Consider the following 23,915-nt stretch of genomic DNA (forward strand, 5'->3'; position numbering starts at 1 on the left):
CAATACTTTTTGTGTGACAAAAAAGAAAGTGAAACAGTTAAGACAAATGAAACCGCCAATTCTCTTGACAATTTCAGACTAGATTTGCATAAAACATCATCTGCAGATTAAAGAAATAACAAGTATTCTCGATCAAAACTAGTCTGAACTTGGAATGTTAACACAAGTTAGCATGAAAGACTTAATCAAGTTTGACGTAGAGCCTCTCCTTAGTTTTTATCTTAACACTTGTGTGTTTAAGAAGTCATTGAAGTTTGCTATAGGTAGATGCAAAATGCAGGGAGATTGTTCATGAGGGTTCCAATGGCATTCAATGAGTGTACCCCCAGACTGCACAAGATCATCAACGATAACAACGTGACAACCAGAGGGGTTACCTTCCTTCAGCCTGACTATTCTCTTATCTCCTTCACGAACTTTTATACACACAACCTATTATGATTCAAGATTGAGATCCATTAGATATCGTGAATGTCACAAAGATGTTCAAATGAAGATTAATGAAATATCAGTTTAGATAGCTACACACCGTGGGGTAGTGATCCAAGAGCTTGTGGAAACGCTTCCAGGCTCCATCATCTGGAAATGCAACTATGACCTGCAAACCAAAGGAATCAACTTTAGCTGAAGGAGAATATAAACAGAAAGAAGAGTCACAGGGACACAATCAATAACAATTTTTCCCCTTATAAACTGGATAAAACTAACAAAGATTTCATGAACTAACTTTCTCAAATCTTATAAACGGTAAGTTTTCTCAAAACTACTACTTAGACAGATTCAGAGAAACCCTTTCGAAGAAATATGATATTTTGTCGGAGAATCAATCATGATCTATAGGATGCTTACAAAGATCTGAACAAATCCAAAAACAAATCGAACTTATCATGTTCTCTAAGCATACTCCTCCTGCTCTCTAAGCATACTTCTCCAGCTCTTGCTCCTCCTGCTCAGCGAGAAACCCTGAAAATCGCTACTTTGAAAAGGAATCAGAGTTAACTAAGCCTCGTCGTCAAGCTTCGGTCGCTTCGGCTGATAATAAACAAATACGTTTTTGCAATCGTCTACAGTAACTCGATGATCCAGCGGCTTGACGACTCGATGCCGGACTTATTACATCGACGCCGGACTTAAATCTGGAAAGGAGAAAGCAAAAACAACATAGATCTCGAACGGATCCTCTCGAGAGATCGAGTGGAGGAGAATTCAAACAGGCCACCGCCTATTGGAGAAACCAAATCACTTGCCTGTGAACGGCGGATCGATCCAATGGCCATTGGAACTCCGGAAATAAACAAGAAGATGAACATGCCCATCGAAAACATAATCGCAGGTGAGAGAAACAGAGGAGAGAGCTTCCTTTAGATTAGCATGAAGATCGAAGAAATTTAGCTGATGATTTTTCTTTGTATAATTAAATATGTTTCTCCAAACTATTGTAAGACAAACAACACAATGATTCAAGGGATCAGGTTTATGATCTTTTTATTTTGCCCTTTGTTTTAAAAGAGAATGACATAAAACGTAATAAAACACACAACACAACTCAGAATATAAAAGTAATTTGCAAATTTTTATGTGTTATTCTAGTAAGACAGAAATCTCAACGTGTTAGTCTAGTAATAAACTTACTTTTATGTAATATTCTAGGTAATTTCCCTAAGTAAATAGAAAAAGAGAAAATGGGAAGAGAAGAATATATATGTCAACCTAAGGAAGAGAGAAGAAAACACAATGACTAGTGGCAACTGTTACTTATGCAATGAGGATATAGTTGTCATTATTATAGATAATACAAAGTATATAATAGTTAAATGGTTAGAAAGTTACTCACTTAACTATAGTTTTTTTTTGGGTTATTCTTGCCAATTTCCCAAACCAAAACCCAAAACCAAAACCAAAACCAAACCTTACTTCTAGTTCTAATATAGTACAACTTAACCATCCATAGCTGTGGAAATTGAATCAAATAAACGAAGACTTTTCCGTATATTTTAATTTCAAGTTTATACACTTATTTACTTCATCAGCTAAGATTATAGGTTTGGCATATCTGTACACAATTTTGTCAAACCGAATAGATCGAACTTGAAGAGAGTAAAAAACCGGAATCTCCCAAATCTTAAATTACCTCCTGAAGAGATTTGAATGCAAAAAAAGGGACCACAACCGCCAATGTCACCGACAAGAGTGAAAAAAGAGGCGTAATCATAAATAAACTAACACATTTTCGAACAAGAGTCCATAACGTTAACATATTCACTCACACACACACATGCTGTGTAGTTCATTATTACTCTTTTCTCTCACGCTCTCTCCTCTTTCTTTAAAAAACCTCTCACCAAACTTATTACTCATTTGACGAAAGAGAACAACACAACTCTCTAAAAAAAAGACACAACATGAGCTACACTCTCTTTCTCCTTCTGCTCACTCTCGTCCACTCCACTTTCTCTTCATTAGCTCCAACGGATCGAGCCGCCTTGGAATCCATCAGAGACTCTTTAACCGACATGCCCGGTTCAGCCTTCTTCTCATCCTGGGACTTCACAGTCCCTGACCCTTGTTCCTCCTTCTCAGGCCTTACCTGCTCTTCTTCTCTTGGCCGTGTCACCGGCTTATCTCTTGGCCCTAATCTCTCCGGTTCTCTCTCCCCTTCCATCTCCAATCTAACCCACTTAACCCAACTCATTCTTTACCCCGGCTCTGTCACCGGTCCTCTCCCTCCTCGGTTCGATTCCCTCCCTCTCCTTCGAGTCATCTCCCTAACAAGAAACCGCTTAACCGGTCCTATACCCGTTTCTTTATCATCTCTCTCAAGCCTCCACACACTTGACCTTAGCTATAACCAACTCTCAGGTTCTCTCCCTCCTTTTCTCACTACTCTCCCTCAACTCAAAGTCCTTGTTTTAGCCTCAAACCATTTCTCCAACAACCTTAACCCTGTCTCTAGCCCCTTGTTCCATTTAGACCTAAAGCTGAACCAAATCTCCGGCGAACTCCCACCCGCTTTCCCGATCACTCTCCGGTACTTATCTCTCTCCGGAAACTCAATGCAAGGCACAATCAACGCCTTAGAGCCATTAACAGAGCTGATATACATCGACCTCAGCATGAACCAGTTCACCGGCGCAATCCCTAACTCGCTCTTCAGCCCCACAATCTCAACAATGTTCCTACAACGAAACAACTTCACATCCATCGCCACCTCCATAGCGCCGGCATTGTTACCACAGGGCTCCATTGTTGATCTAAGCCATAACTCAATCTCCGGAGACTTACCTCCCGCGCTCGCCGGAGCAGAGGCTCTGTTCTTGAACAATAACCGTCTCACAGGAGACATTCCAAAGGAATACGTCAAGAGCTTAATCAACGGTACAACAAAACAGCTCTTCTTGCAACATAACTACTTCACGAGATTCCCTTGGAACTCTGGTCTCCAACTACCAGACTCTGTTTCTCTCTGTTTGTCCTATAACTGTATGGAGACTGATCCAGTCGTTGGTTTGTCCACGTGTCCGATCGAAGTTGCACCTCTGCTCTCAAGACCTGCTTCACAATGTTCAAGGTTCTATAATCACAGCTCCACTGGTTAAAGATCAAGTTTTGTTTTGTTTTGTTTTTTCTTCCAAAGCAAAATGACAAGTTTCTTTTAGAAGCGTTATCTAAAAAAACAAAAGATGACATTTTTAGGAATTGAACCGTTGTTGTGTCTCCTAGTGTTTTCTTAAAAAAATCAAAAGTTGAAAAAAAAAAGGTCTGTAATAGTGTGGTCCTCACGTGTAAATCAGATTGTAGTGTTTATGGGAATATATAATTTATAGATTGGTCCTTTTCTTGTTTTCTCATTTTATTATTGAGAAAGATATGCCATTTCGAGATGAAGGAAATAAATCACACCATTGGTTTTGTATGTCTCCTTATCTTCAATTGTCATTATCCTTTTAAATAAAAAAGGTATAGACTTTTTATTTACTTCTGTGGTCTAGAGAGCACTCAAAAACACTGTTTCTATAAAATGATTGAAGATATTTGTTGTGTGTCCAAGCATGTTGGATAAGAACTTGCAAGAACTTAATGGTGTTTGTGTTGATTTAGTAAACCATTAACAACTTAATTGCCAAATATAAATAGCTGTTTACAGACATACCGACAAGGAATTTTAAGTAAATAAAGTAGAATAAAGCTATCTGATTTGTCAGAATGTTAAAAACGAGTCCAAGTTGACTCCTTAGAGCTTTGATTCTCGTTCCAATAATACTTGCTCCACCATCTCACCCTCTCGTAGATCTAAGAAACAGAGAAAACGAGAAAGAAAGAGGAAGGATGAGAAAAGGAGATCGTCAGATTGTGGAACATGAGTTGCAGGAAACTGGTTTTAGTCCAGAATCAGAGAAAGCCAAGAACAAGTATGTTGAAGAAGAAGACGAAGATGAAGAGGAAGAGGATGAATCTGTGGAGAAGATCTTTGAGAGTAGAGAAGTACCTTCTTGGAAGAAGCAGCTGACCTTGAGGGCTTTTGTAGTGAGCTTTTTCCTAAGCATCTTGTTTAGCTTCATTGTTATGAAGCTTAACCTCACAACGGGAATCATACCTTCGCTCAACGTCTCAGCTGGTCTTCTGGGTTTCTTCTTTGTCAAGACATGGACCAAGATGCTCCATAGGTCTGGGTTCTTGAAACAGCCATTTACTCGCCAGGAGAATACTGTTATTCAGACCTGTGTTGTTGCTTCTTCTGGCATTGCCTTTAGCGGTAAAGAAAACTCATCTTCACATTGAATTAGAAATCAGTTTTTAATTGCATCTTGCCGTAGTTTTTCTTGCGTGTGTTTTGTGACATTCTGATATAAAAGTACAAATGTGTCGAGTCTTTTGTACTCATCACTCACCTGCTTTCTCTCTCTTTCTAGTTTTTTTGGCAAACTCTCTCTCTTTCTAGTTATGTCAAGGTTTTTGCTTTATAATAAATGCATCTACTTGGGTATATGAAATTTATACAGGAGGCTTTGGAACATACCTCTTTGGCATGAGTGAACGAATTGCAAACCAATCCGGAGATGCTTACCGTGGGGTGAAGAACCCTTCTTTGGGTTGGATTATGGGTTTCCTCTTTGTTGTCAGCTTCCTTGGCCTCTTCTCGGTTGTTCCCCTGCGAAAGGTTGGTCATAACTCATAACTTTTTTGTTTCCTGCTTTCTCTCTTGTGAACCAAAAAGGAACAATGGATTTATGAGATATTGCATTGTCAATTTCTGTGAGTTTGCAGATAATGGTAATAGACTTCAAACTAACATACCCAAGTGGTACTGCAACAGCTCATCTTATCAACAGCTTTCACACCCCTCAAGGAGTCAAGCTAGCAAAGTACTAACCTTTCACTTCACTTTATGCACTTTCAAGTCTTGAGTTCTCTGCTTCTTTTTGACTCCATGCTGCTCTCTGCATCAGGAAACAAGTGAGGGTGTTGGGGAAATTTTTCTCTATAAGCTTCTTATGGAGTTTCTTCCAATGGTTCTTTACTGGTGGAGAAAATTGTGGGTTCTCCAACTTCCCAACATTTGGACTCAAAGCTTACCAGTACAAGTAAGCTCAACAAACAATTCACATAACTCGAAATTATAGAGCATTGGCTTGAACCACAATCTGGTTCCTTTCTGGTGAGAGTCTGATATACAAACAGGTTCTACTTTGATTTTTCAGCAACATATGTTGGTGTTGGAATGATATGTCCGTATATAATCAACATCTCTGTCCTTTTGGGAGGAATCCTCTCTTGGGGGATAATGTGGCCTCTTATTGAAACCAAAAAGGGAGATTGGTTCCCTGATAATGTCCCATCCAGCAGCATGCATGGTCTCCAAGCTTACAAGGCAAACTAAACTCTCTATAACATTTCTCAGTTAATTCTCTCTATGAATCGTTCGGCTTCAAGTTAATCTCTTTGTACTGAACTATGTTTTTTTTTCTTTCAGGTGTTTATAGCTGTTGCTATAATCCTAGGAGATGGCTTATACAACTTTTGCAAGGTGCTGAGCCGGACACTTTCAGGACTATTTGTACAGCTTCGAGGCACGACAACGTCTATTTCAAGAACCTCCTTCACACTAGAAGAAGACCCTCATGCTTCCCCATTAAGCCCAAAGCAGTCTTATGATGATCAACGTCGTACAAGATTCTTCCTCAAAGACCAAATCCCGACTTGGTTTGCTGTTGGAGGTTATATCATAATCGCTGCAACATCAACAGCCATCCTCCCTCACATGTTTCACCAGCTAAGATGGTATTACATTCTGGTCATATATATCTGCGCGCCTGTCTTAGCTTTTTGTAACGCTTATGGAGCTGGACTCACAGACTGGTCCTTGGCTTCAACTTATGGAAAGCTCGCCATATTCACAATCGGAGCTTGGGCTGGCTCTGAGCATGGTGGTATGCTGGCTGGTCTAGCAGCATGTGGTGTCATGATGAATATAGTCTCGACAGCTTCGGATCTGACACAGGACTTTAAGACAGGCTACCTCACGTTATCATCACCAAAGTCAATGTTTGTAAGCCAAGTGATTGGAACAGCAATGGGTTGTGTGGTATCACCTTGCGTGTTCTGGCTATTCTACAAGGCGTTTGATGATTTAGGACTCCCAAACAGTGAATACCCTGCACCGTTTGCTACAGTATATCGAAGTATGGCTAAACTAGGAGTGGAAGGTGTCTCATCTCTACCAAGAGAATGCCTCGTTCTATGCTACGCCTTCTTCAGTGTGGCGATTCTAGTAAACATAGTAAAAGATAGTCTCAAGAGCAAATGGGGAAGGTTCATTCCTCTTCCAATGGCAATGGCTATACCGTTCTTCTTGGGACCTTACTTTGCAATTGACATGTGTGTGGGAAGTTTAATACTTTTCATCTGGGAAAGAGTAGATGCAGCTAAGGCTGAAGCTTTTGGAACAGCGGTGGCTTCTGGTTTGATATGTGGAGATGGCATTTGGTCTTTGCCAAGCTCAGTGCTCGCTATAGCTGGAGTAAACCCACCTGTTTGTATGAAGTTTCTCTCTGCTGCAACCAATTCAAAGGTCGACAACTTCCTGAGTAGATCTTCTTAAAAACTCAAATATAAGTGTAATGATGCTTCTTCAATTTTTTTCCTTTTACCTGTATGACGTAACTCGTATATAAAGATCTTTTAGATTCATGATCGTAACCATATAGATCACATGAAAAACCCCAAACTTGGGTGGATTAAGGACACAAAGATAGATTTTTGATGTAACCCATGAGGCTCAGATGAGAGAAGATGCTAACCTGAGCAAAATTGAGGTGGAATCGTCGATTGTGCTCAGAAGAAAAATCGATTCTTTCAATTGGGTTTTCGAAGGTTTGAGCATGAGTGATCAAATCGGGTTTTCGAGAGCTAGGAATTTGAAAAATCCGTACTTTTTGCTTTGAGTCTTTTGACTCCATCATCTTCGATTAAAAACTAACAAAAATAGAGAGATGAGGTGTCGCAGTGACAGATATAAAAGGGGTAACGAGAGAAACCGTCACTTCTCCTTCTCTCTCTCTCTCTTTCTCTTTCCCTCTTCTCTCCTTCAAATCCGTTCTTCCTTAAAAAAAAATCAATTTCGCTCTCTGTTTACAAACTTGGTTTGATTTTTCAATTGCCTCTCTCTTTCTCTCTCTCTCTCTGTCTCTGTGATTATCTTTCATCAGAATGAACGGGAAGGCCTCTGTTTCCAAGGAGCTTAACGCCAAACATTCCAAGGTCACATCTTTTTTTTTTTGTTTCCCCTCTCATTCTTTTTTTTTTTTTGATTTTGCGTCTGGAAGGCTAAAAGGTTAGAGATTTGTGTGGGTTATAGATATTGGAAGCACTTTTGAAGCACCAGGACAATCGAGAATGTGCAGATTGTAGATCAAAGTAAGCATGGTTGATGATAACATCTTTTTAATAACGATCATTGAACAAAAATGGTAAGAGCTTTGTGTTGTTGGATCTATCTTTATTTTACAGGGCACCAAGATGGGCAAGTGTGAACCTTGGGATATTCATTTGTATGCAATGCTCTGGAATCCATCGTAGCCTTGGCGTCCATATCTCACAGGTGCCTCCTTAAATCATCTCTCTTTTTAATTGATTTGTGTTGAAGATGAATCATACAAATTTAGTGTTACTGATGAATTTTCTGAAAACAGGTAAGGTCTATAACTTTGGATACATGGCTTCCAGATCAGGTTGCTTTCATGCAATGTAAGCTCCTCTTTTTGTTATATAATGAAACCCATTCAGTAGTTGAATTCATCATAACAATCCCATAATGCATCTTATTCTCGGGTCTAGCTACCGGTAATGCTAAGGCAAATCAGTATTGGGAATCAGAAATGCCTCCTCATTTCGAGAGAAGTTCAAGCGACATGTTTATAAGAGCCAAGTATTGATTCTTTACTATGCTAGAAAGCGTTGCCTTCGTTGCTTACAACACAAACTCTAGCTTGGATCTTGTTTTCTTATGTTTGTGTTTGTTTTTTAGATATAATGAGAAGAAATGGGTTTCACCTAAAGGAGTTCAACCGGCTCCTATAGTTAGTAATCTAAGCTGCAAAGTTAGTCACTTGGTAGAGAGCGGATTTAAGCCTGAAACTCCAAAGAAAAGAACTCTTTCACTTGACGAAGAGATCCTTCGTAATCATGTTCTTCACGCAACACCTCCAGAAACAAGAATTCGCGCGGTATGTGGTATCTCTCACAAAGTTCACTTTCTCAATGCAAACAAATTCATTTTCATCACCATTGATCCTACGGCAAGAATCAAGAAACCTTTTTCTAGAAGGATCTTGAGTCATTTTTTCTCATAAACCGTTATGTAATGCAGGGTTCGGTAGATATGAAGGAGAATGTATATGCTCTACCTCTACCAGTGGGGCTAGAAGTTAAGAAACCAAATCAAAAGAATGAGATTTTCTCCAACGAATTGAATCAGAATAGAAGAACCACCATAGCTCCACCATCAAGCTGGGCTACTTTCGACTGTAAGGCCAAGCTTCAGGCTCCTCTTTTTTACCTTCTGTGAATTTTTTATGAGGTTTTGATTCTTAATCTCTAATGTGAAACAGGAAGAGAATGAGATGAAGTTTTTGGAAACTAATCATCATGTGGGCTTTTTAATTATAGTCAACAGGTTGGCAAAGATGGGGATGACAATAGAAGTTGGTTCTGTTTTCTATTTTTATTCATTTATAATCCAAAATTGGTTGCTTGTAACTTAAGCATTTTTCTAAATACAATGGAAGAGGGAACATCTTGAGTATATATTTGACAAAAAGAAAGCAATAACCAACTCACAAATGTGTATTATTATTTTGAACTAGATTCAGACCCGCACGGAATGATTTCAAAATTAAATTTTCTTTAAATTTTGTAATATATTATTTACGATGATATATTTATTAATATAATTATTGGTTATAATTTTTACAGTTTAAACTTATATTGGTTTAGTTTCATCCAATTTATCAATGTTTGAAATAATAAAATTAGATTTCATATGAAGATAGATCCGAATAGAATTGTGAAATGGATTAGTGACTGGTTAAATTTGTATTAAACCTCTGAGCTATGAAATTGGATAAAAAAACTGTCAAAAAAATTAAAACTTCCAAAACCGAATGGTCTAAATTGTCAAGCGGGTCAAACCTCTCCCGATAGGCACGCATTTGAACCGGATTAGTGATGGATTAAATTAACATGTATTAATCTTATATATTATATAATATATATTTGAAAGTTAGGTATATAATAATATATTTTGTTTATTTCTAAAAGTTTGCAAATAACCTAAAAATATGTGACTGTTAAAACTTTAAAACTTTAAAACTTTTAAAACGTCATAAAAGCGGGATTGACAAATAAAATACTTCTAAAACTTTTAAGAAAAATTCTTGGTTTCACCCCTAGGGGTGAACCTCTTATATTCACCCCCTCTTAATTAACCAATCAAAATACAACAAAACGCCATGTCATATATCATATTTATAAAATAAATCAAAATTAAAATAAAAAGACAAAACAAATAAAGGAAACAAATTCTGTAGATTTTTTAATAAGGAAATTATGTCGGTTTAGGTTTATAAAAAAATGATTAGAGCGTAGATTTTACAATTAAAAACAAATATATGTCGGTTTGGGTTTATAAAAGAGTGATTAGGGTTTAGATTTTATAATTAAACAAAATTATATGTCGGTTTGGGTTTACAAATTAGTGGTTAGGATTTAGATTTTATAATTAAACGAAATTATATGTCGGTTTGGGTTTATAAAAAAGTGGTTAGGGTTTAGGATTTAGATTTTACAATCTACAAATTTATATATCGGTTGGGTTTATAAAAGAGTGGTTAGGGTTTAGATTTTACAATTGAAGAAAATTATATGTCGGTTTGGGTTCATAAAAGAGTAGTTAGGGTTTAGATTTTACAATTAAACAAAATTGTATTTCAATTTGGGTTTATAAAAGAGTGGTTAGAGTTTAAATTACACAATTAAAAAAATTGTCGGTTTGGGTTTATAAAAAAGTAATTTGAATTTTGATATTATAATTAAAAACTATAATATAATATTTAGAATTAACAATTATAAAAATAATTGATATACAGATTTTGTTTCTTTAATTAATCATTTGTTTCCTTAGTTAATAGGGGGTGAATAAGAGTGGTTCACCCCTAGGGGTGAACCCAACAATTGTTCAACTTTTAAATACTTTTAAACCTTAAAAGCCTTCACCAATTAGGGGTACCTAAGCTATTTTAAAATGGTTTCATACTTGCTTCTTATGTGATCCATGTCTTATGTTGAGTTGAATTTCTACATAATTTTCAGGTTTAGTCGTCATTTAATCTCTTACTTTATATCATAAAGTAACATAACTTAACTACAAAATGTAAATGACTAAATGGCTAACAAATTAGAAATGAATAACCAATGTCACAAAAACATAAGATCTTTATTGTATTGTTGTGCCAATAACCTTTACACTGATAACTTGCACTTAGAAGGTTGTGACGACCATTTAAATATCCAATGGAAAATTTCTATTATATTTTTTAAATATAAAATTTTATCAACATGAAATTAGAAGACAGTTCTGTAGACCCTACACAATTAAACCACAATATGTTGTGACCTTCCCAAATCCTCCCTGCAATGGCATCCCCCAAATAGATTATTTTTTTTAACATATTAACAAAGAATTTATAAGCTTGAAGATTTATTGGTGTAAGTCATAATAGAAAGCAAAGAAACATAAGCATATGCACGATCATGCCATTTTATACAAATAGAGGTGAGAATATTAATCCTCTCTGCTTTATAAAATGGAAAAAAAAGTATTTAATCAAAAAACAGAAACAAAATAATATAGAAAATAATAACTATAGGTTCTGGAATACTTTCAGAATTCACTGTCTTATTCAAAAATAATTCATCTTTTCATGCTCTTAAACCTATACTTAGAAAATCACTCTGAAAATTAGCATATGTTATAATCTCTGTATACAAAATTTCAACTTATGATCTTAAATTAGGAGGCGGCTCCTTAGGCTTCTCAAGCTATGTTTACTGTAAAACCTACATAAACACACTGTAGTTGTTAGTTTATTTAAATAAAATCTAACAAAGAACAAATAATTATAAATAAAAAGAGAGACAAATATTAAACAGAACATGTTAATATGCATATAACAATCTGGAAAAAAAATTTAACAGAAAACACAAGAAGCTAAAAGGTTTTGGTTTTAGAGTAAAATAGATTTAAGAGTTTTTGTTGAGTTGAAAATGATTTAGATTACTATAATATTTATACAACAAAAGAAGTCGTTTAAAATGTATTGCTAAGATTTGGTAAATTGCTAAGATTTTGTAAATTAGAATATTTCGAAATCGTTTAGATTATGTTAAGTTTCCAAAAATTTGCGTGTAAATTGTTAAATACGTTTCTTTAATTAACCGCATATATATTTTTGTATAAGATATTCTAAAATTGAATTTTCATAATGGTAATAAAGTATGATATGCTAATTACGTGGATAGATTTTCTTTGCTTTAAGTGTGGTAGCTAATTACGTGGGTATATTGTGTTACCATATTTTTTGTCTCCAATTTTTATGTATTAATAATCATTTTATATTTGTTTGGCTACTACAATTAAATATCAATCTGTTTGGTTCCGATTTTTTTGCTAAACATATCACATATAATATTTGTTTAACTCCACAGTTCCTCACTAGTTATTTCTGTTTGGCTCCACAATTTATACATATCCTTATTCTGTTTTGAGTAGCATTTTATGTAATAATCTCTTAATCTATGTTTACTTATTAAAAATGCTTCCCTTTTAATAGTATAGATTGCTGGAGAAGTAAACATCAATTGGATTGGTCCATACTCCCTAACAACAGTAATGATTTCAATAGTCAAAGCTTTGAGTCACTGACTCATTGTTTCTCATTTGGTTTGAACTCTGTTTGGTTTAGTTAGTTTGGTTTAATAATAGAAATCGAATAAAATTGAACCGAACTTTAAAAATCGATCCGGTTTGGTATATTTGGCAACGGGTTTATTGAGAAGAATCAGAGTTAGCCAGATTCAAAAAGGCTTAATAGAGAGATGGGCCTTAGGGCCGAGAGAGGATCACAAAAGGAACAGAGCAATTGTGGTGTGTAGTAGACTGAAAGAGTGACGGAGATGGCGGCGAACGTGTGTCTACCTCCCGCGGCGGCGATGGCTGTCCGGCCAGAGGAAGGCGTTCCGAATTCTAAACCTACGCAGAGGCAATCTAAGCTCTATCTCACCAAACCTTCATGGAGAGTCAGAACTCAGGTTTGAAACCAAAAAACCTCAATTTCTATATCTCTAGACTTTTGATATCTGAAATAAGAGTACTAAGGGGGTATTTCGATGTTTAGCAGTCCGGAGCAAAGACGTGTGTGAAGAGAAGGGAGAAAGACCGATGTGTAATCTGCCATGGAACTGGAAGAGTTGATTGTTTCAACTGTTGCGGGAAAGGTAATGAAACAGAACTTGTCTCTCTGGTTCTTGACTTTAATAAGTCTCATAAAGAAAATTGAATTCTTGCTTTTTTTTTTTTTTGTGATAATATGATTAAAGGGAGGACGAATTGTGTGGATGTGGAAATGCTTCCAAGAGGAGAATGGCCCAAATGGTAACACATATTTTGAAGACAAAAGATGTTCTTGTGGCTTTGTATCTCTCTGATATATTTGATTCAAGAAATCAAGAAGTTTAGAGTTTTGGTCACAGGTGTAGGAGCTGTGGAGGGAGTGGATTAAGTGACTGTTCTCGCTGTCTTGGCACTGGAGAGTACAGATACATTATGGGATTCCGCTTCTTAAACCAAGACGATGATGTCGATCCACAATAATGATTTGCAACCTTCAATGATCATGTCCTTTCCAGTTATTGTAGATGTTCAATAGGCTTAAGACCTTTAGTTAATGTAAATGGTTGCTCCTGACTTGTTGGGGTTTGTTTGTAATCTTCATAGTCATCATGTTTCAAGTGAAGAGAAATCGCCACGTCTAGTGTCTTTTGAATCTACACGTCCTGTACTAGCCTGTCTTCATATTTAAAGAGTCAATTTTAGTTTTGAGCTGACTAATTTGATCAAGAATCAATGTCTTGTGATGTTTATCTTCGTCTTTGAGTTGGAACAAAACTCAAAACTCTTGTTTGAGTGTTTGGGAAACGAAGCTCAATTGGCTGAAAACTAAGAAATAAATTAAATAGATAATGGTTTTAACCGGTTTGACTAAACCGGAATTGATTTCACAATTGTTCACAGAAACTCAATTAAACTAAGAATATGAAAATAAGAAATAAATTAAATAAATAAATGGTTTTAACCGGTTTGACTAAACCGGAATTGATTTCACAATTGTTCACAGAAACTTAATTTCAGCCAATTGAGCTTCTGTGAACAATTGTGAATTCAATTCCGGTTTAGTCAAACCGGTTAAAACCATTTATTTATTTAATTTATTTCTTATTTTCATATTCTTATCGTTATGGCTTCCATTGCTTTGCCGGCGTTAAGCTGCCGGAGCTCAGGAGAACAAGTGAAAGAGATTCGCGTATGTACGAATCGTACCTGCCGGAGACAAGGCTCCTTTCAGATTCTCGAGACTTTAACGGCTCTCGCACCTCCCGAACTCAGAGTCACTCCCTCCGGTTGCCTCGGCCGATGCGGCGCCGGTCCAAACCTCGTTGCTCTACCTCAAGGTCTCATCCTCCGTCACTGCGCCACGCCTTCTCGTGCTGCTGAAATCTTGTTCAGCCTCTGTGGTGACGGTGGTCGTGAAGCTTCTTCGTCCTCTGCCGTCGCAGACGCTCTCACCGCTTTAGCGCTCACCAACAATGCTCTCTCTCAAATCGATGGAGGAAACTTCTCGGAAGCTGAAGCTCTTCTCACTCAGGTCTGTAGAATTTTACATATTTGTCGCAGTTTCCTCTCCCGTTCTTGTGGAGCTTGCTTGACCATAGATGTGTATGGTTGCAGGCTTTAGAGTTGAAACCTTACGGTGGCTTGCATAGAATCTTCAAACACAGGTAACAACAAGGACCAAAATTTTAATCTCTTGGTTACTGTTTCTTCAGAGATTGTTAGATTGTTAGAATCTGGTGATTGCAGAGCAGTAGCAAAATTGGGAATGCTTGATCACTCTGGGGCTCTTGAAGATATAAGCCGAGCTCTGGCCTTAGCTCCTAACTATTCTGAGGTATACTATGGAATGATACTCTTTTTAATTTTGTTGATTCCATGTTTGAATTCTTATTTTAATTCTACTTTTATGACTTTATTTACCAGCTCTACATTTGCCAAGGTGATGTCTACGTAGCAGAAGGTCAATATGAACTCGCAGAGAAGTCATACTTGAAATGTCTAGAGATAGATCCTTCTCTTCGCAGATCTAAATCATTCAAGGTTTGTTTTGTTACATGTCTTGCCTCCTTTATTTAGCACTTAAGCATAGAGGTACCTTCCCAATGGAAGATGAGCTGATATGCATGTGGCAGGGTGAATGCTCTGTTCGAGACATTTTACAAAAATTGTTTGTGTTTTAACTATCATTACAGGCCCGGATTGCAAACCTTCAGAACAGAGTTGTTGATGTAGATGTGACATAGAAGTATTCTGACATTGGGAGTTGTATCTGGATGCATACTGATAGATGTCTACGTGTTTTTCATAAAAAAGGTAATTCTTTTTCCTCTACTAGACGCTTACAAGAAATGTCTCTTTTTTTGGGTAGAAGGTTGGGGTTTCCAGAATGGCAAGGCATGCATATAGTTTATTAGTGTATCAAGATGTAATGACATTGCGCTGTATATATAATATTATTCAGATGATATTATCAAAGTTAATGACATTATTTTGGTACCTAAGACTACCCAAACGCCTATCTTTGATAAACATTACGGTACTCAAGGAGCTACGTTAATGCTTAGCTTCTGGCCATTTTCACAGTGATCATCCACTCCGCAGATGAACCATAGCTTTCCAACTTCTGATATGATTATTGAGTCGTTGCCTTTGGTGAAGAGAGATGTGTAGTTGTCTGTTCCACAATCTATGTATGCTGTAGAGTTAACTTGCATAACATTGTGCTGGTCACTTTTGTAGTTGAATACTGTTGAAGAAGATAGACAGATTTAGCAAGGTGAAAGCTGAAGAAGTGAGATGGGATTCAACTTTGATTTTGCTGAATTTAGAAATCCAGGAGTTGGAAAAATTACCTAGGACATCGCCTACATGAAACTCTCTTCCTTGTGTCCAGTTGGTATAGTTTGTAAAGAGCTCCCACCCACTGCTGTCACCAACTATATGTTCTGTTCCTTCAGATTTTAGCATGAGAGAAGATATAGAGAAAATGGCATAGAGTATAATCGTGCCGGAGACTCGGCTTCTTATATGAAACATTGCTATCTCCTAACCTATTGCTTTCTCAGTTCTTTCAGAAATACAGTATGTTTATATAGCATTAAGCATTAGTGAGTGGGAAGGTCATGACATTGTTGTGTTTAACCAGATAAGTGAGTCATGAAAACCATACATATGTGGATCAAGGAGTCACACATTGTTTGCGGGCTACAACAAACTGTGGATCAAGGAGTCACACATTGTTTGCGGGCTACAACAAACAGTGCATCGGGGCGATGCACTGAAAAGCATTACACATAATAAAGCGATAGAGCATACACACAGAGTCGTGTATGCATTTTTCATAGTATACTAATACACCAAAGGATTAAGCTAATTAGGTAAGTTGAAGGTGCAGCATGATGGAGCAGCAGCTGATGGCTTTGTAAACAGGTTAATGTTGTTGAGCTTCTTCAACCACTTCAATCCAGTTTTCTCTTCGGTTTTGTTCTCCTTCTTCTTCTTGGTCTTATACTTATCCAGGCCAAAGCATCCCGATGAAACCTTATCATAGGCGGGCTCCGAGTCCCTCGATGCCTGAAGCGAGTAGATGCGGTTCTGGAGAAGGCAGACTTTGTTAAAATGATCATCTCTCATCTTAAGGACACACCGAGCGAGCCCAACAGCTTCGTTCTTCATGAACAACGCCTCTGTGGCAAGCTCTCTGTTCTCCTCCAAGAGAGAAGTGAGCTTGTAGCCAAGATTAGCGTTTTCCTCAACAGCTACTTCCTTCTCCATCTCCAGCAACATGACGAACTTCTTCAACAGCTCTATAGTCTTGGAGGCTTCGTGAAACTGCTGCTCTTTGTAAAGTAACTCGTGTTGCACAATCTCTTTGTCCAAGTTTGCGGTCACCAGTTGGGATACAAGCTCATCCACTTTCTCTGAAACCCCAGAAGAATCTTCTTGCCTCTGTTGTTGAAAAGATAAGTTGCTGTCGAAACTGATCTCACTGACGGAATCAATGTCTGAAATGCAGTCGTCGTCGTCTTCATCTTGGAGAGGGTGATTAGGACGAGAGATTGTGGGTTTAAGCAGCTGCAGATTCGGTTTGGTAGGATGAGAAGAACGACCCAGGAGAGTGATGTAGCCGTTGTAGAGGTCAAGACAAAGCGAGAGAAGGAGGGGTCGTCTCTGGTAAAACCATTCAGCTCGTTGAGCAAAAGTATCATCATCTCCTTTGTTTTCTTCAAAGGCAGACACACGAAGGATTTGCATCCGAGCTTCAAGATCTGTTTCCAACATTTTTTCAGACAAGAAGTAATGTGAGAGAAAAAGAGACAAACTAAGAAGAAAGAGAAAAAGGGGGTCCACTGTTTTCTGTATCAAGCTTTTGTGTGTTTTGAAATTTTGAAAATGTGAAAAGCTCCAAAAAGAGAATGAGGAGAGAGAAGAGATTTGAAAATGGGAAGAGGAATAGTACCGGAGAGAGATGGCAACTGTGGAGGGGGATGAGTAGCTTCCATGGATCTTTTGCACTTCATCTTCTTCAACCTGGAAGAGATACACTTGTTTTTGGTTAGTGCTTTGTATAAATGTATAAAGCAAAATGAGAATATATGCAAAGATCAAGAAAGAGAGAGAGACATTGATGATTTTTGCTAGAAGATAATAAATGTTACAGAAAAGGATATTTTGGATCACTGAACACTAGTATTAAAGAAGGATCGGAGTGGGAAAGAAGATACAAACCAAGAAATAGTAGTGAGAGAGAGAGAAGATAGCTGACACGTCTGATCAGTTTGTATCAGTACTGCAGAGAGCATATTTAACAGGCAAAATCCGCCAAAGCAACAAGCATTTGATTTTGTACCATTCATGTTTTAACACGTGGCCTGCGTATTTGGACTTAGTAGTTACGGCCCGTTTACTATTGGGCTTAATAAATCATATTTTTGAATTTTGAGATTCAGTGGTTTACTGACAAGTCTGACAACAAATTTTTTGAAAAAAATTAGCAGAAAGATGAGAGATTGGTGATTAATGATAACTAATGTCAATTATTGATCTAAGCATATACTTAATATATAAATACAAAATGTGGTGTAAAAAGGAATAAAGGTGACACTATTTATATCATTTCATTATCTTTAATTTTTCCATAAAGAAGAGAAAACACTAGGACCTACCTGCCTGAAAGAGAGAGAGAGGGTTATTCTAAGAGAAGAAAGAGCTACGTACATATTCTCAATTCTTCACAAACGCTTATCTGTGTTTGTTTATTCACTCACAGTCACACGCTTAATTTATTTATTAGTACAATGTGCATTCAAAAAAGCTCAACTGTGAGTTGTTTGGTGAGAATTCCAATTTATTCTTTCTTTCTTTTGTTATGTCTCTTCTCTGTACTGTATTTATATGGATGGAGCATACGAATTCCAAATCTAGCTATTATTTTTGAAACTCGCAAATCTATTTGCTCAAAAACCAATACCTTAAATTCCTGTTTCAGTTAACAAAATAGTAGAGCTCAGAAATCAGAATTCTTCTTATGCATTAGATAAAAAAATACATATTTGGATAAAGTTACCACAAAAGGCACCTTCTTGAGGTTTTCTCTCTTCCAACCTTTTTGCTTTAAAGAAGTACTCACTACTAATTAACAACACACAAATTCTTTTTTTCAGCGTTGGTTGATGGGTTCATGCAAAGTTCAATGTATATTACTACTTCATTAGTTTTCTTTTGTCTACACTTGCTTGACTAACGAGCTAAAAAAAAAAAAAAAGACTAAACCCAAGTCTCTCTGCTGTCATCATCTCTTTCTCCTTCTTCTTTTCTTTGTCTCTCTGTGTCTCATCATCATTTTTTTATTTCTTCTCCTATATTATTGGGTTTCAGGGTCTTCTTCTCTTTTCTTCTCAAACCCTTTTCTACAACTTCGTCTAAGGCCAATTAAAATGGCTTCCCAAACCGAGAACGAAGAGTTCCCCATTCTTCCGATTCCAGAAGCAACACCACCTCGTGCTCACACTACTAGGACTTTTACTTCAAGGAATCGTAGTCTTTCCCTCTCAAACCCAACTGTTTCCTCCACTGACGGAGTTGACAACTCGAGTGTGCTTTTAGGCTACACGGGTCCTCTTCGAACCCAGAGAATACGACCTCGTTTGGTGCAAATGAGTGGTCCTCTTTACTCTACTCGCAGAACTGAACCTCTCTCCCCTCCTTCTCCTCAACAACCTCCTCATTCCATTAACGTTCCACCTGAAGATGATTTTGTCTTCCAAAACGCAAATCTCCTGAGATCTGGACAGTTGGGGATGTGTAATGATCCTTACTGTACTACTTGTCCTTCTTACTACAACCGCCAAGCTGCTCAATTTCACACTTCCAGAGTTTCTGCCTCTAGGGTATGTATATACATTGTTGCTTGCTTCCTACTTACCTTTGAGAGACTCAACTAAACAATAGCTCATTTCCTTCTTATTTTGTTCTTGTTTAGTTTCACACTGTTCTGTATGATGATGCTAGAGGTTGGGCTAAGCGATTTGCCTCCTCTGCTCGTAGATGCTTACCAGGAATCATGAATCCTCATTCCAAATTCGTTCAAGTCTGGACTAGAATCTTAGCCTTTTCAAGCTTAGTGGCCATTTTTATAGATCCCCTCTTCTTGTTCCTCTTATTGATCCACCATGTATGTTTCCTTTTCTTTCTCTAATCAATATCATGCTTGTGACTGTCTAAGTTTTCATGAGTTTACTACTACTGCAGGACAAAAAATGCATAGCGATTGATTGGCCTACAACTAACAAGTTGGTGTCTATTAGAAGTATAACGGATCTTATATTCTCCTTTAACATACTGCTTCAGGTGTGTTTCCTCTGTTCTCACATCTCCTATGTAAGGAAACTTATTGGCTTTAATGCTTCTTTGGTCACTTGTGTTACAGTTTAGGTTGGCCTACGTAGCTCCTGAATCTAGAATTGTTGGTGCCGGCCAGTTAGTTGATCATCCAAGCAAAATTGCTCGCAATTACGTCCGAGGAAAGTTTTTTCTTGATCTGTTCATAGTGTTACCCATTCCACAGGTATTGTAGTATTAACCTTCAAAATGTTTTTGATTATTTTTAACTCTAAAAATGTCGTTTGAACGGTAGATTTCTTCGTTCTTTTGCTTTCAGGTTATGATATTATGGGTAATACCAGCACACGTGGGTACACTCAGGGGAGAAGCTGAGAAACTGATTATACGGGCTACGGTTCTTTTTCAATACCTTCCAAAGTTATATAGACTCTTACCTCTTCTTGCTGGACAAACACCGACCGGCTTCATATTTGAGTCAGCCTGGGCCAACTTTGTTATTAATCTTCTTACCTTTATGCTTGCTGGTCATGCTGTTGGTTCTTGCTGGTATCTTTCTGGTCTGCAGGTATATAATATAACTCTGTGTTTTTTAAAGATCCTCTTTCTATCTATATAGTGACTTAAAGGTTTGTTCCCGTTGTTTTGTTCTTTTCAGAGAGTTAAGAGATGCATGTTTAATGCTTGGAATGTTTCTGGGGATGAACGTAGAAACCTTATCGACTGTGCTCGTGGAAGTTATGCATTGGAGTCAAAACGAGCTCTCTGGAGAAATAGTTCTAGTGTCAATGCTTGTTTTCAAGAGGATGGTATGAATTATGGAATTTACTTGAAAGCAGTGAATCTTACCAATGAGTCTAAGTTCTTCACAAGATACAGTTATTCTCTGTTTTGGGGATTCCAAGTAAGTTAGGGGTCTATTTTAACTTCATTTCAGGTTTGGTTTCTGTTGCAACGTCTATTAGTCTTTGAATAACTCTTAACTAATGTCAAAATGTTTGTCAATACTGAAAGCAAATAAGCACACTTTGTGGAAACTTGACCCCAAGTTACTCAGTCGGAGAAGTTTTCTTTACAATGGGTATCATTGGACTAGGGCTTTTGCTTTTTGCGCGGCTTATTGGTAATATGCACAACTTCCTTCAATCTCTCGATCGAAGGTAAGCACATTTCATCTAATAGTATTTCAATAGTTTCTTGGCTAAATCACCAAGTGTGTGATGATGACTTGTGCATGTATGTCCTGTTTTAGGAGGATGGAAATGATGCTGAGACGGCGTGATGTGGAGCAGTGGATGAGCCACAGACTGTTGCCAGAAGATATAAGAAAGTTTGTGCACGGTGGCATTTGATTTTTGTAGGCTATGTAATGTCCTTAAAAAACTAATCCACATCAATAATTGTTCAACATTTTCAGGAGAGTGCGTGAGGCTGAGCGTTACAACTGGGCTGCGACTAGAGGAGTTAACGAAGATTTGCTCTTTGAGAATATGCCTGATGATCTCCAAAGAGATATAAGACGACACCTCTTCAAATTTCTCAAGAAGGTAAACTTCAATAGGCAACAGCCAACAGCCACATGAAAGCATTACTTAGTATCCATCACTTAGTATACTTTTTATGTACTTGTTACAAAATCTTGTTCTGAATCTAACTGTTTATTGATAATAGGCATAGATTAACCACTACTGAGACTCAATTATAAGACTTTGAAATGTTAATATGTTTGCAGGTGAGGATATTTTCCTTGATGGATGAATCAATCTTAGATTCTATCCGTGAGAGGCTGAAACAGAGGACTTACATAAGGGGTAGCACGGTGTTGCACAACAAAGGTCTAGTTGAAAAAATGGTATTCATAGTGAGAGGTGAGATGGAGAGCATTGGAGAAGACGGTTCTGTTCTGCCATTATCGGAAGGCGACGTTTGTGGTGAAGAACTTCTCACTTGGTGCCTTGAACGCTCTTCTATAAATCCCGGTACTAATAAAGATTTGACTCTGTGTTCATAACTTTAACAAACACAAAATCTTGTTAGAAGACACTTGACTGAGGAAAAGCTTGGAACTGAATATGTTTTGAAACTCTTGCAGATGGGACGAGGATAAAGATGCCACCGAAGGGATTGGTTAGCAACAGAAACGTTAGGTGTGTGACAAACGTGGAGGCGTTTTCGCTGAGTGTAGCAGATCTTGAAGATGTAACGAGCTTGTTTTCAAGATTCTTAAGAAGCAATCGAGTACAAGGAGCCATAAGGTACGAGTCTCCTTATTGGAGGTTACGAGCAGCTATGCAGATTCAAGTGGCTTGGAGATACCGAAAGAGACAGCTCCAGAGATTATACACTGCTCAGTCCAGTTACAACCGTTGAATTGGATGATAATGTTTTGGTTTGGTAGATTAGTAATAATTTCTAAGTATTAGTGGTTGTGGTAAATAGTTGTAATACAGTGATTCACTCATTAGTGATAATGAAAGCTGAGTATGAAACTTCTTTCTCCTGAGTGATTGGTGATTAATGATAATTAATGTCAATTATTGATCTAAGCATATATACTTAATACTATAAATACAAAGTGTGTTGTACAAAGTAATAAATGTAACACTATTTATACCATTTCATTATATTTAATTTTTCCATAAAGAAGTGAAAACACTAGGACCTGCCTGAAAGAGAGGGTTATTCTAAGTAGAGAAAAGAGAAGAAAGAGCTACGAACATATTCTCAATTCTTCACAAACACGTATCTGTGTTTGTTTATTCACTCACAATCACACGTTTTATTTATTTATTAGTATATGCATTAAAAAAAGAGTTAATTAAAAAAAAGGCATTTGTCTTAGCAATGTATTCAGATTTAGGCACTTTCGAGTTTTCTTACGAAAACAGGTATTTTTGTGTTGTGTAAAAGTCAGTTTTACCCTTTATTTGGTGACTTCATTCTCTTCTTCGTTTCCAGTCCAAGCTCGAAGCTTTCTTCTTCTGGGTCATGTGTTTTATTTTTTGGATCAAATGTCATAAACAATGTTTGGGTTCTCCATTTACTATCTATTAGGGTTTAGTTTTTTTTTTTTTTTTCTCCTTTAATTCTTTTTCAATGGTCTATTAAACATTAATTGTTTTGAATTCATCGTTTTTTTTTCTGGATTTTGACGTTTTCTCTATGAGAAAATTTAGCATCCTTAAGGTAGTTAGATAATTGTATTTGGGTTCTCCAATTACGAACTAGTAGGGTTTAGTTTTCTTTCGGGATCTGGGGAATTAGAAGCCGTTCTAAAGAAATATCAACCACCGCCCACTAGCAGTTACGGCACCACCGCTAATTGCAGACCCAAACACAGCCACTTCTCAAACAACTCCACGAGCCACCGCTGCCGTCGTGATCAACTCCCCCTCTTGTCGTCATGTCTAAAAACCCTTCAATCAGCAAAGGGCAAAAGAGTTAGAAACAACTGATATTTTTGTTACTGTTTGGTTTTACTGTACAAAGTGCCCAAATCCGAAACACTCCTTGCCAAATAATGCCTATTCCGACAATATTCCCTTCAAAAAAGCTCAACTGTGAAGTTTGGTGAGAATTCCAATTTATTCTTTCTTTCTTTTGTTTTTTTCTCTCTGTATTTATTTATATGGGGCATACTATTATTTTTTGAAAAAAGTTATCAAAGTAACACAAGAGAGGCAGCTTCTTAATGTTTACTCTCTTCCAATCTTTTTACTTTAAGAAGTACTCACTAGTAAACAACAAACAAACTCCTTTTCAATTTTGGTTGATGGGTTCAACAGGAGATCTAAAATGTTACCATTTCTTTTCTTGTTCTCATGCAAAGTTCAATGTATTATTTCATTTGTTTTGTTTTTTTCTTTTACTTGTAAAAAGGTCATCCACAATTGCTTACAGAATCCTAGTCTCTGCTGTCATCATCTTCTCTCTGCTGTCATCATCGTTTTGCTTTCTTCTCCGATATTATTGGGTTTTCACTCTCAGGGTCTTCTTCTTTTCTTCTCAAACCAGTTTCTTGATCTTCGTCTAGGCCAATTAGTCTCCAAGAATGGATTCTTCGAACGAAAATGATGAGTTCCCCATTCTTCCAATTCCAGAAGTAACACATCCTCGTGCTCGCTCTAGG

General features: G+C 37.2%; 7 protein-coding genes, 2 long non-coding RNA genes and 1 pseudogene across 17 annotated transcripts; 6 read left to right on the forward strand and 4 right to left on the reverse strand.

Moving 5' to 3' along the window:
• Positions 1 to 37: 37 nt before the first annotated feature.
• On the reverse strand, positions 38 to 1,712 carry LOC147926404 (uncharacterized). Its single transcript, XR_015582514.1, has 4 exons — positions 1,248 to 1,712; positions 850 to 1,136; positions 530 to 598; positions 38 to 432 (listed from the first exon to the last, which is right to left on the reverse strand). It is a non-coding gene; the product is annotated as an uncharacterized LOC147926404 (long non-coding RNA).
• A 395-nt stretch (positions 1,713 to 2,107) lies between these two features.
• On the forward strand, positions 2,108 to 3,833 carry LOC104746110 (uncharacterized). Its single transcript, XM_010467515.3, has one exon. It carries the CDS (start codon positions 2,403 to 2,405, stop codon positions 3,594 to 3,596), a length of 1,194 nt encoding a protein of 397 aa, XP_010465817.2. The 5' UTR covers positions 2,108 to 2,402; the 3' UTR covers positions 3,597 to 3,833.
• Positions 3,834 to 3,938: 105 nt separating this feature from the next.
• Positions 3,939 to 7,188, forward strand: LOC104746112 (putative metal-nicotianamine transporter YSL5). The gene is made up of 6 exons (XM_010467518.3): positions 3,939 to 4,753; positions 5,001 to 5,158; positions 5,266 to 5,363; positions 5,448 to 5,582; positions 5,680 to 5,869; positions 5,972 to 7,188. The coding sequence occupies exons 1-6, from the start codon at positions 4,327 to 4,329 to the stop codon at positions 7,097 to 7,099; spliced, it is 2,136 nt and encodes a 711-aa protein (XP_010465820.1). The 5' UTR covers positions 3,939 to 4,326; the 3' UTR covers positions 7,100 to 7,188.
• LOC147926405 (uncharacterized) lies at positions 4,090 to 7,724 on the reverse strand. Its single transcript, XR_015582516.1, has 2 exons — positions 7,299 to 7,724; positions 4,090 to 7,148 (listed from the first exon to the last, which is right to left on the reverse strand). It is a non-coding gene; the product is annotated as an uncharacterized LOC147926405 (long non-coding RNA).
• On the forward strand, positions 7,319 to 9,320 carry LOC104746113 (putative ADP-ribosylation factor GTPase-activating protein AGD15). Its single transcript, XM_010467519.3, has 8 exons — positions 7,319 to 7,758; positions 7,856 to 7,914; positions 8,008 to 8,098; positions 8,190 to 8,244; positions 8,335 to 8,425; positions 8,525 to 8,723; positions 8,867 to 9,023; positions 9,108 to 9,320. Coding segments are annotated over exons 1-8 (705 nt in total). The 5' UTR covers positions 7,319 to 7,707; the 3' UTR covers positions 9,110 to 9,320.
• A 3,296-nt stretch (positions 9,321 to 12,616) lies between these two features.
• On the forward strand, positions 12,617 to 13,663 carry LOC104746114 (uncharacterized). Of its 4 annotated transcripts, none has more exons than XM_010467521.3 (4): positions 12,617 to 12,864; positions 12,951 to 13,050; positions 13,153 to 13,207; positions 13,306 to 13,663. In XM_010467521.3, exons 1-4 carry the CDS (start codon positions 12,730 to 12,732, stop codon positions 13,424 to 13,426), a joined length of 411 nt encoding a protein of 136 aa, XP_010465823.1. In that variant the 5' UTR covers positions 12,617 to 12,729; the 3' UTR covers positions 13,427 to 13,663. The 4 variants fall into 4 exon arrangements, with proteins under 4 accessions (XP_010465823.1, XP_010465824.1, XP_087344982.1 ...); XM_010467522.3 differs by having other exon boundaries at positions 12,954 to 13,050; XM_087488856.1 differs by having other exon boundaries at positions 12,641 to 12,864; positions 13,292 to 13,663.
• Positions 13,664 to 14,025: 362 nt separating this feature from the next.
• On the forward strand, positions 14,026 to 17,890 carry LOC104746118 (uncharacterized). 4 transcript variants are annotated; one of them, XR_760820.3, is made up of 6 exons: positions 14,026 to 14,477; positions 14,561 to 14,610; positions 14,693 to 14,780; positions 14,870 to 14,986; positions 15,139 to 15,259; positions 15,530 to 17,890. XR_760820.3 is itself a non-coding variant. In XM_010467527.2 (5 exons), the coding sequence occupies exons 1-5, from the start codon at positions 14,070 to 14,072 to the stop codon at positions 15,187 to 15,189; spliced, it is 714 nt and encodes a 237-aa protein (XP_010465829.2). In that variant the 5' UTR covers positions 14,026 to 14,069; the 3' UTR covers positions 15,190 to 15,444. The 4 variants fall into 4 exon arrangements, 1 of the variants encoding a protein (XP_010465829.2); XR_760819.3 differs by having other exon boundaries at positions 15,686 to 17,890; XR_002035354.2 differs by having other exon boundaries at positions 16,092 to 17,890.
• Positions 15,325 to 15,982, reverse strand: LOC104746117 (mavicyanin pseudogene; annotated as a pseudogene). The gene is made up of 2 exons (XR_015582434.1): positions 15,799 to 15,982; positions 15,325 to 15,692 (listed from the first exon to the last, which is right to left on the reverse strand). The product of XR_015582434.1 is annotated as a mavicyanin pseudogene (transcript).
• On the reverse strand, positions 16,075 to 17,802 carry LOC104746116 (kinase-interacting family protein). Of its 2 annotated transcripts, none has more exons than XM_010467524.3 (3): positions 17,675 to 17,802; positions 17,406 to 17,476; positions 16,075 to 17,214 (listed from the first exon to the last, which is right to left on the reverse strand). In XM_010467524.3, the coding sequence occupies exons 1-3, from the start codon at positions 17,800 to 17,802 to the stop codon at positions 16,316 to 16,318; spliced, it is 1,098 nt and encodes a 365-aa protein (XP_010465826.1). In that variant the 3' UTR covers positions 16,075 to 16,315. The 2 variants fall into 2 exon arrangements, with proteins under 2 accessions (XP_010465826.1, XP_010465827.1); XM_010467525.3 differs by having other exon boundaries at positions 17,570 to 17,721.
• Positions 17,891 to 18,589: 699 nt separating the features above from the next.
• On the forward strand, positions 18,590 to 22,329 carry LOC104746115 (putative cyclic nucleotide-gated ion channel 19). The gene is made up of 11 exons (XM_087488858.1): positions 18,590 to 19,335; positions 19,428 to 19,619; positions 19,697 to 19,795; positions 19,875 to 20,012; positions 20,106 to 20,354; positions 20,445 to 20,690; positions 20,801 to 20,946; positions 21,039 to 21,116; positions 21,204 to 21,333; positions 21,519 to 21,765; positions 21,879 to 22,329. Exons 1-11 carry the CDS (start codon positions 18,883 to 18,885, stop codon positions 22,154 to 22,156), a joined length of 2,256 nt encoding a protein of 751 aa, XP_087344984.1. The 5' UTR covers positions 18,590 to 18,882; the 3' UTR covers positions 22,157 to 22,329.
• Positions 22,330 to 23,915: the final 1,586 nt, after the last annotated feature.

This window comes from Camelina sativa, chromosome 15 (genome assembly GCF_030686135.1).
Source record: "Camelina sativa cultivar CO46 ecotype springtype chromosome 15, ASM3068613v1".
Taxonomy (NCBI): Eukaryota; Viridiplantae; Streptophyta; class Magnoliopsida; order Brassicales; family Brassicaceae; genus Camelina; species Camelina sativa.

What these genes read in the sequence shown, in the direction of transcription:
- LOC104746110 (XM_010467515.3), top strand. Translation starts at nt 2,403, where the DNA reads ATGAGCTACACTCTCTTTCTCCTTCTGCTCACTCTCGTCCACTCCACT.
- LOC104746112 (XM_010467518.3), top strand. Translation starts at nt 4,327, where the DNA reads ATGAGAAAAGGAGATCGTCAGATTGTGGAACATGAGTTGCAGGAAACT. An exon ending in CGGTTGTTCCCCTGCGAAAG is followed by an intron (nt 5,159 to 5,265) that starts GTTGGTCATAAC and finishes GTGAGTTTGCAG; the next exon opens with ATAATGGTAATAGACTTCAA. An exon ending in CAAGGAGTCAAGCTAGCAAA is followed by an intron (nt 5,364 to 5,447) that starts GTACTAACCTTT and finishes TCTCTGCATCAG; the next exon opens with GAAACAAGTGAGGGTGTTGG.
- LOC104746113 (XM_010467519.3), top strand. Translation starts at nt 7,708, where the DNA reads ATGAACGGGAAGGCCTCTGTTTCCAAGGAGCTTAACGCCAAACATTCC. An exon ending in TTAACGCCAAACATTCCAAG is followed by an intron (nt 7,759 to 7,855) that starts GTCACATCTTTT and finishes TGTGGGTTATAG; the next exon opens with ATATTGGAAGCACTTTTGAA. An exon ending in TGTGCAGATTGTAGATCAAA is followed by an intron (nt 7,915 to 8,007) that starts GTAAGCATGGTT and finishes TTTATTTTACAG; the next exon opens with GGCACCAAGATGGGCAAGTG.
- LOC104746114 (XM_010467521.3), top strand. Translation starts at nt 12,730, where the DNA reads ATGGCGGCGAACGTGTGTCTACCTCCCGCGGCGGCGATGGCTGTCCGG. An exon ending in TTTCAACTGTTGCGGGAAAG is followed by an intron (nt 13,051 to 13,152) that starts GTAATGAAACAG and finishes ATATGATTAAAG; the next exon opens with GGAGGACGAATTGTGTGGAT. An exon ending in AGAGGAGAATGGCCCAAATG is followed by an intron (nt 13,208 to 13,305) that starts GTAACACATATT and finishes TTTTGGTCACAG; the next exon opens with GTGTAGGAGCTGTGGAGGGA.
- LOC104746118 (XM_010467527.2), top strand. Translation starts at nt 14,070, where the DNA reads ATGGCTTCCATTGCTTTGCCGGCGTTAAGCTGCCGGAGCTCAGGAGAA. An exon ending in CTGAAGCTCTTCTCACTCAG is followed by an intron (nt 14,478 to 14,560) that starts GTCTGTAGAATT and finishes GTATGGTTGCAG; the next exon opens with GCTTTAGAGTTGAAACCTTA. An exon ending in CATAGAATCTTCAAACACAG is followed by an intron (nt 14,611 to 14,692) that starts GTAACAACAAGG and finishes TGGTGATTGCAG; the next exon opens with AGCAGTAGCAAAATTGGGAA.
- LOC104746116 (XM_010467524.3), bottom strand. Translation starts at nt 17,802, where the DNA reads ATGAATGGTACAAAATCAAATGCTTGTTGCTTTGGCGGATTTTGCCTG. An exon ending in TCTCTCACTACTATTTCTTG is followed by an intron (nt 17,477 to 17,674) that starts GTTTGTATCTTC and finishes TATCTCTTCCAG; the next exon opens with GTTGAAGAAGATGAAGTGCA. An exon ending in ACAGTTGCCATCTCTCTCCG is followed by an intron (nt 17,215 to 17,405) that starts GTACTATTCCTC and finishes TGTTGGAAACAG; the next exon opens with ATCTTGAAGCTCGGATGCAA.
- LOC104746115 (XM_087488858.1), top strand. Translation starts at nt 18,883, where the DNA reads ATGGCTTCCCAAACCGAGAACGAAGAGTTCCCCATTCTTCCGATTCCA. An exon ending in TCCTCTTATTGATCCACCAT is followed by an intron (nt 19,620 to 19,696) that starts GTATGTTTCCTT and finishes CTACTACTGCAG; the next exon opens with GACAAAAAATGCATAGCGAT. An exon ending in ACGCTCTTCTATAAATCCCG is followed by an intron (nt 21,766 to 21,878) that starts GTACTAATAAAG and finishes AAACTCTTGCAG; the next exon opens with ATGGGACGAGGATAAAGATG.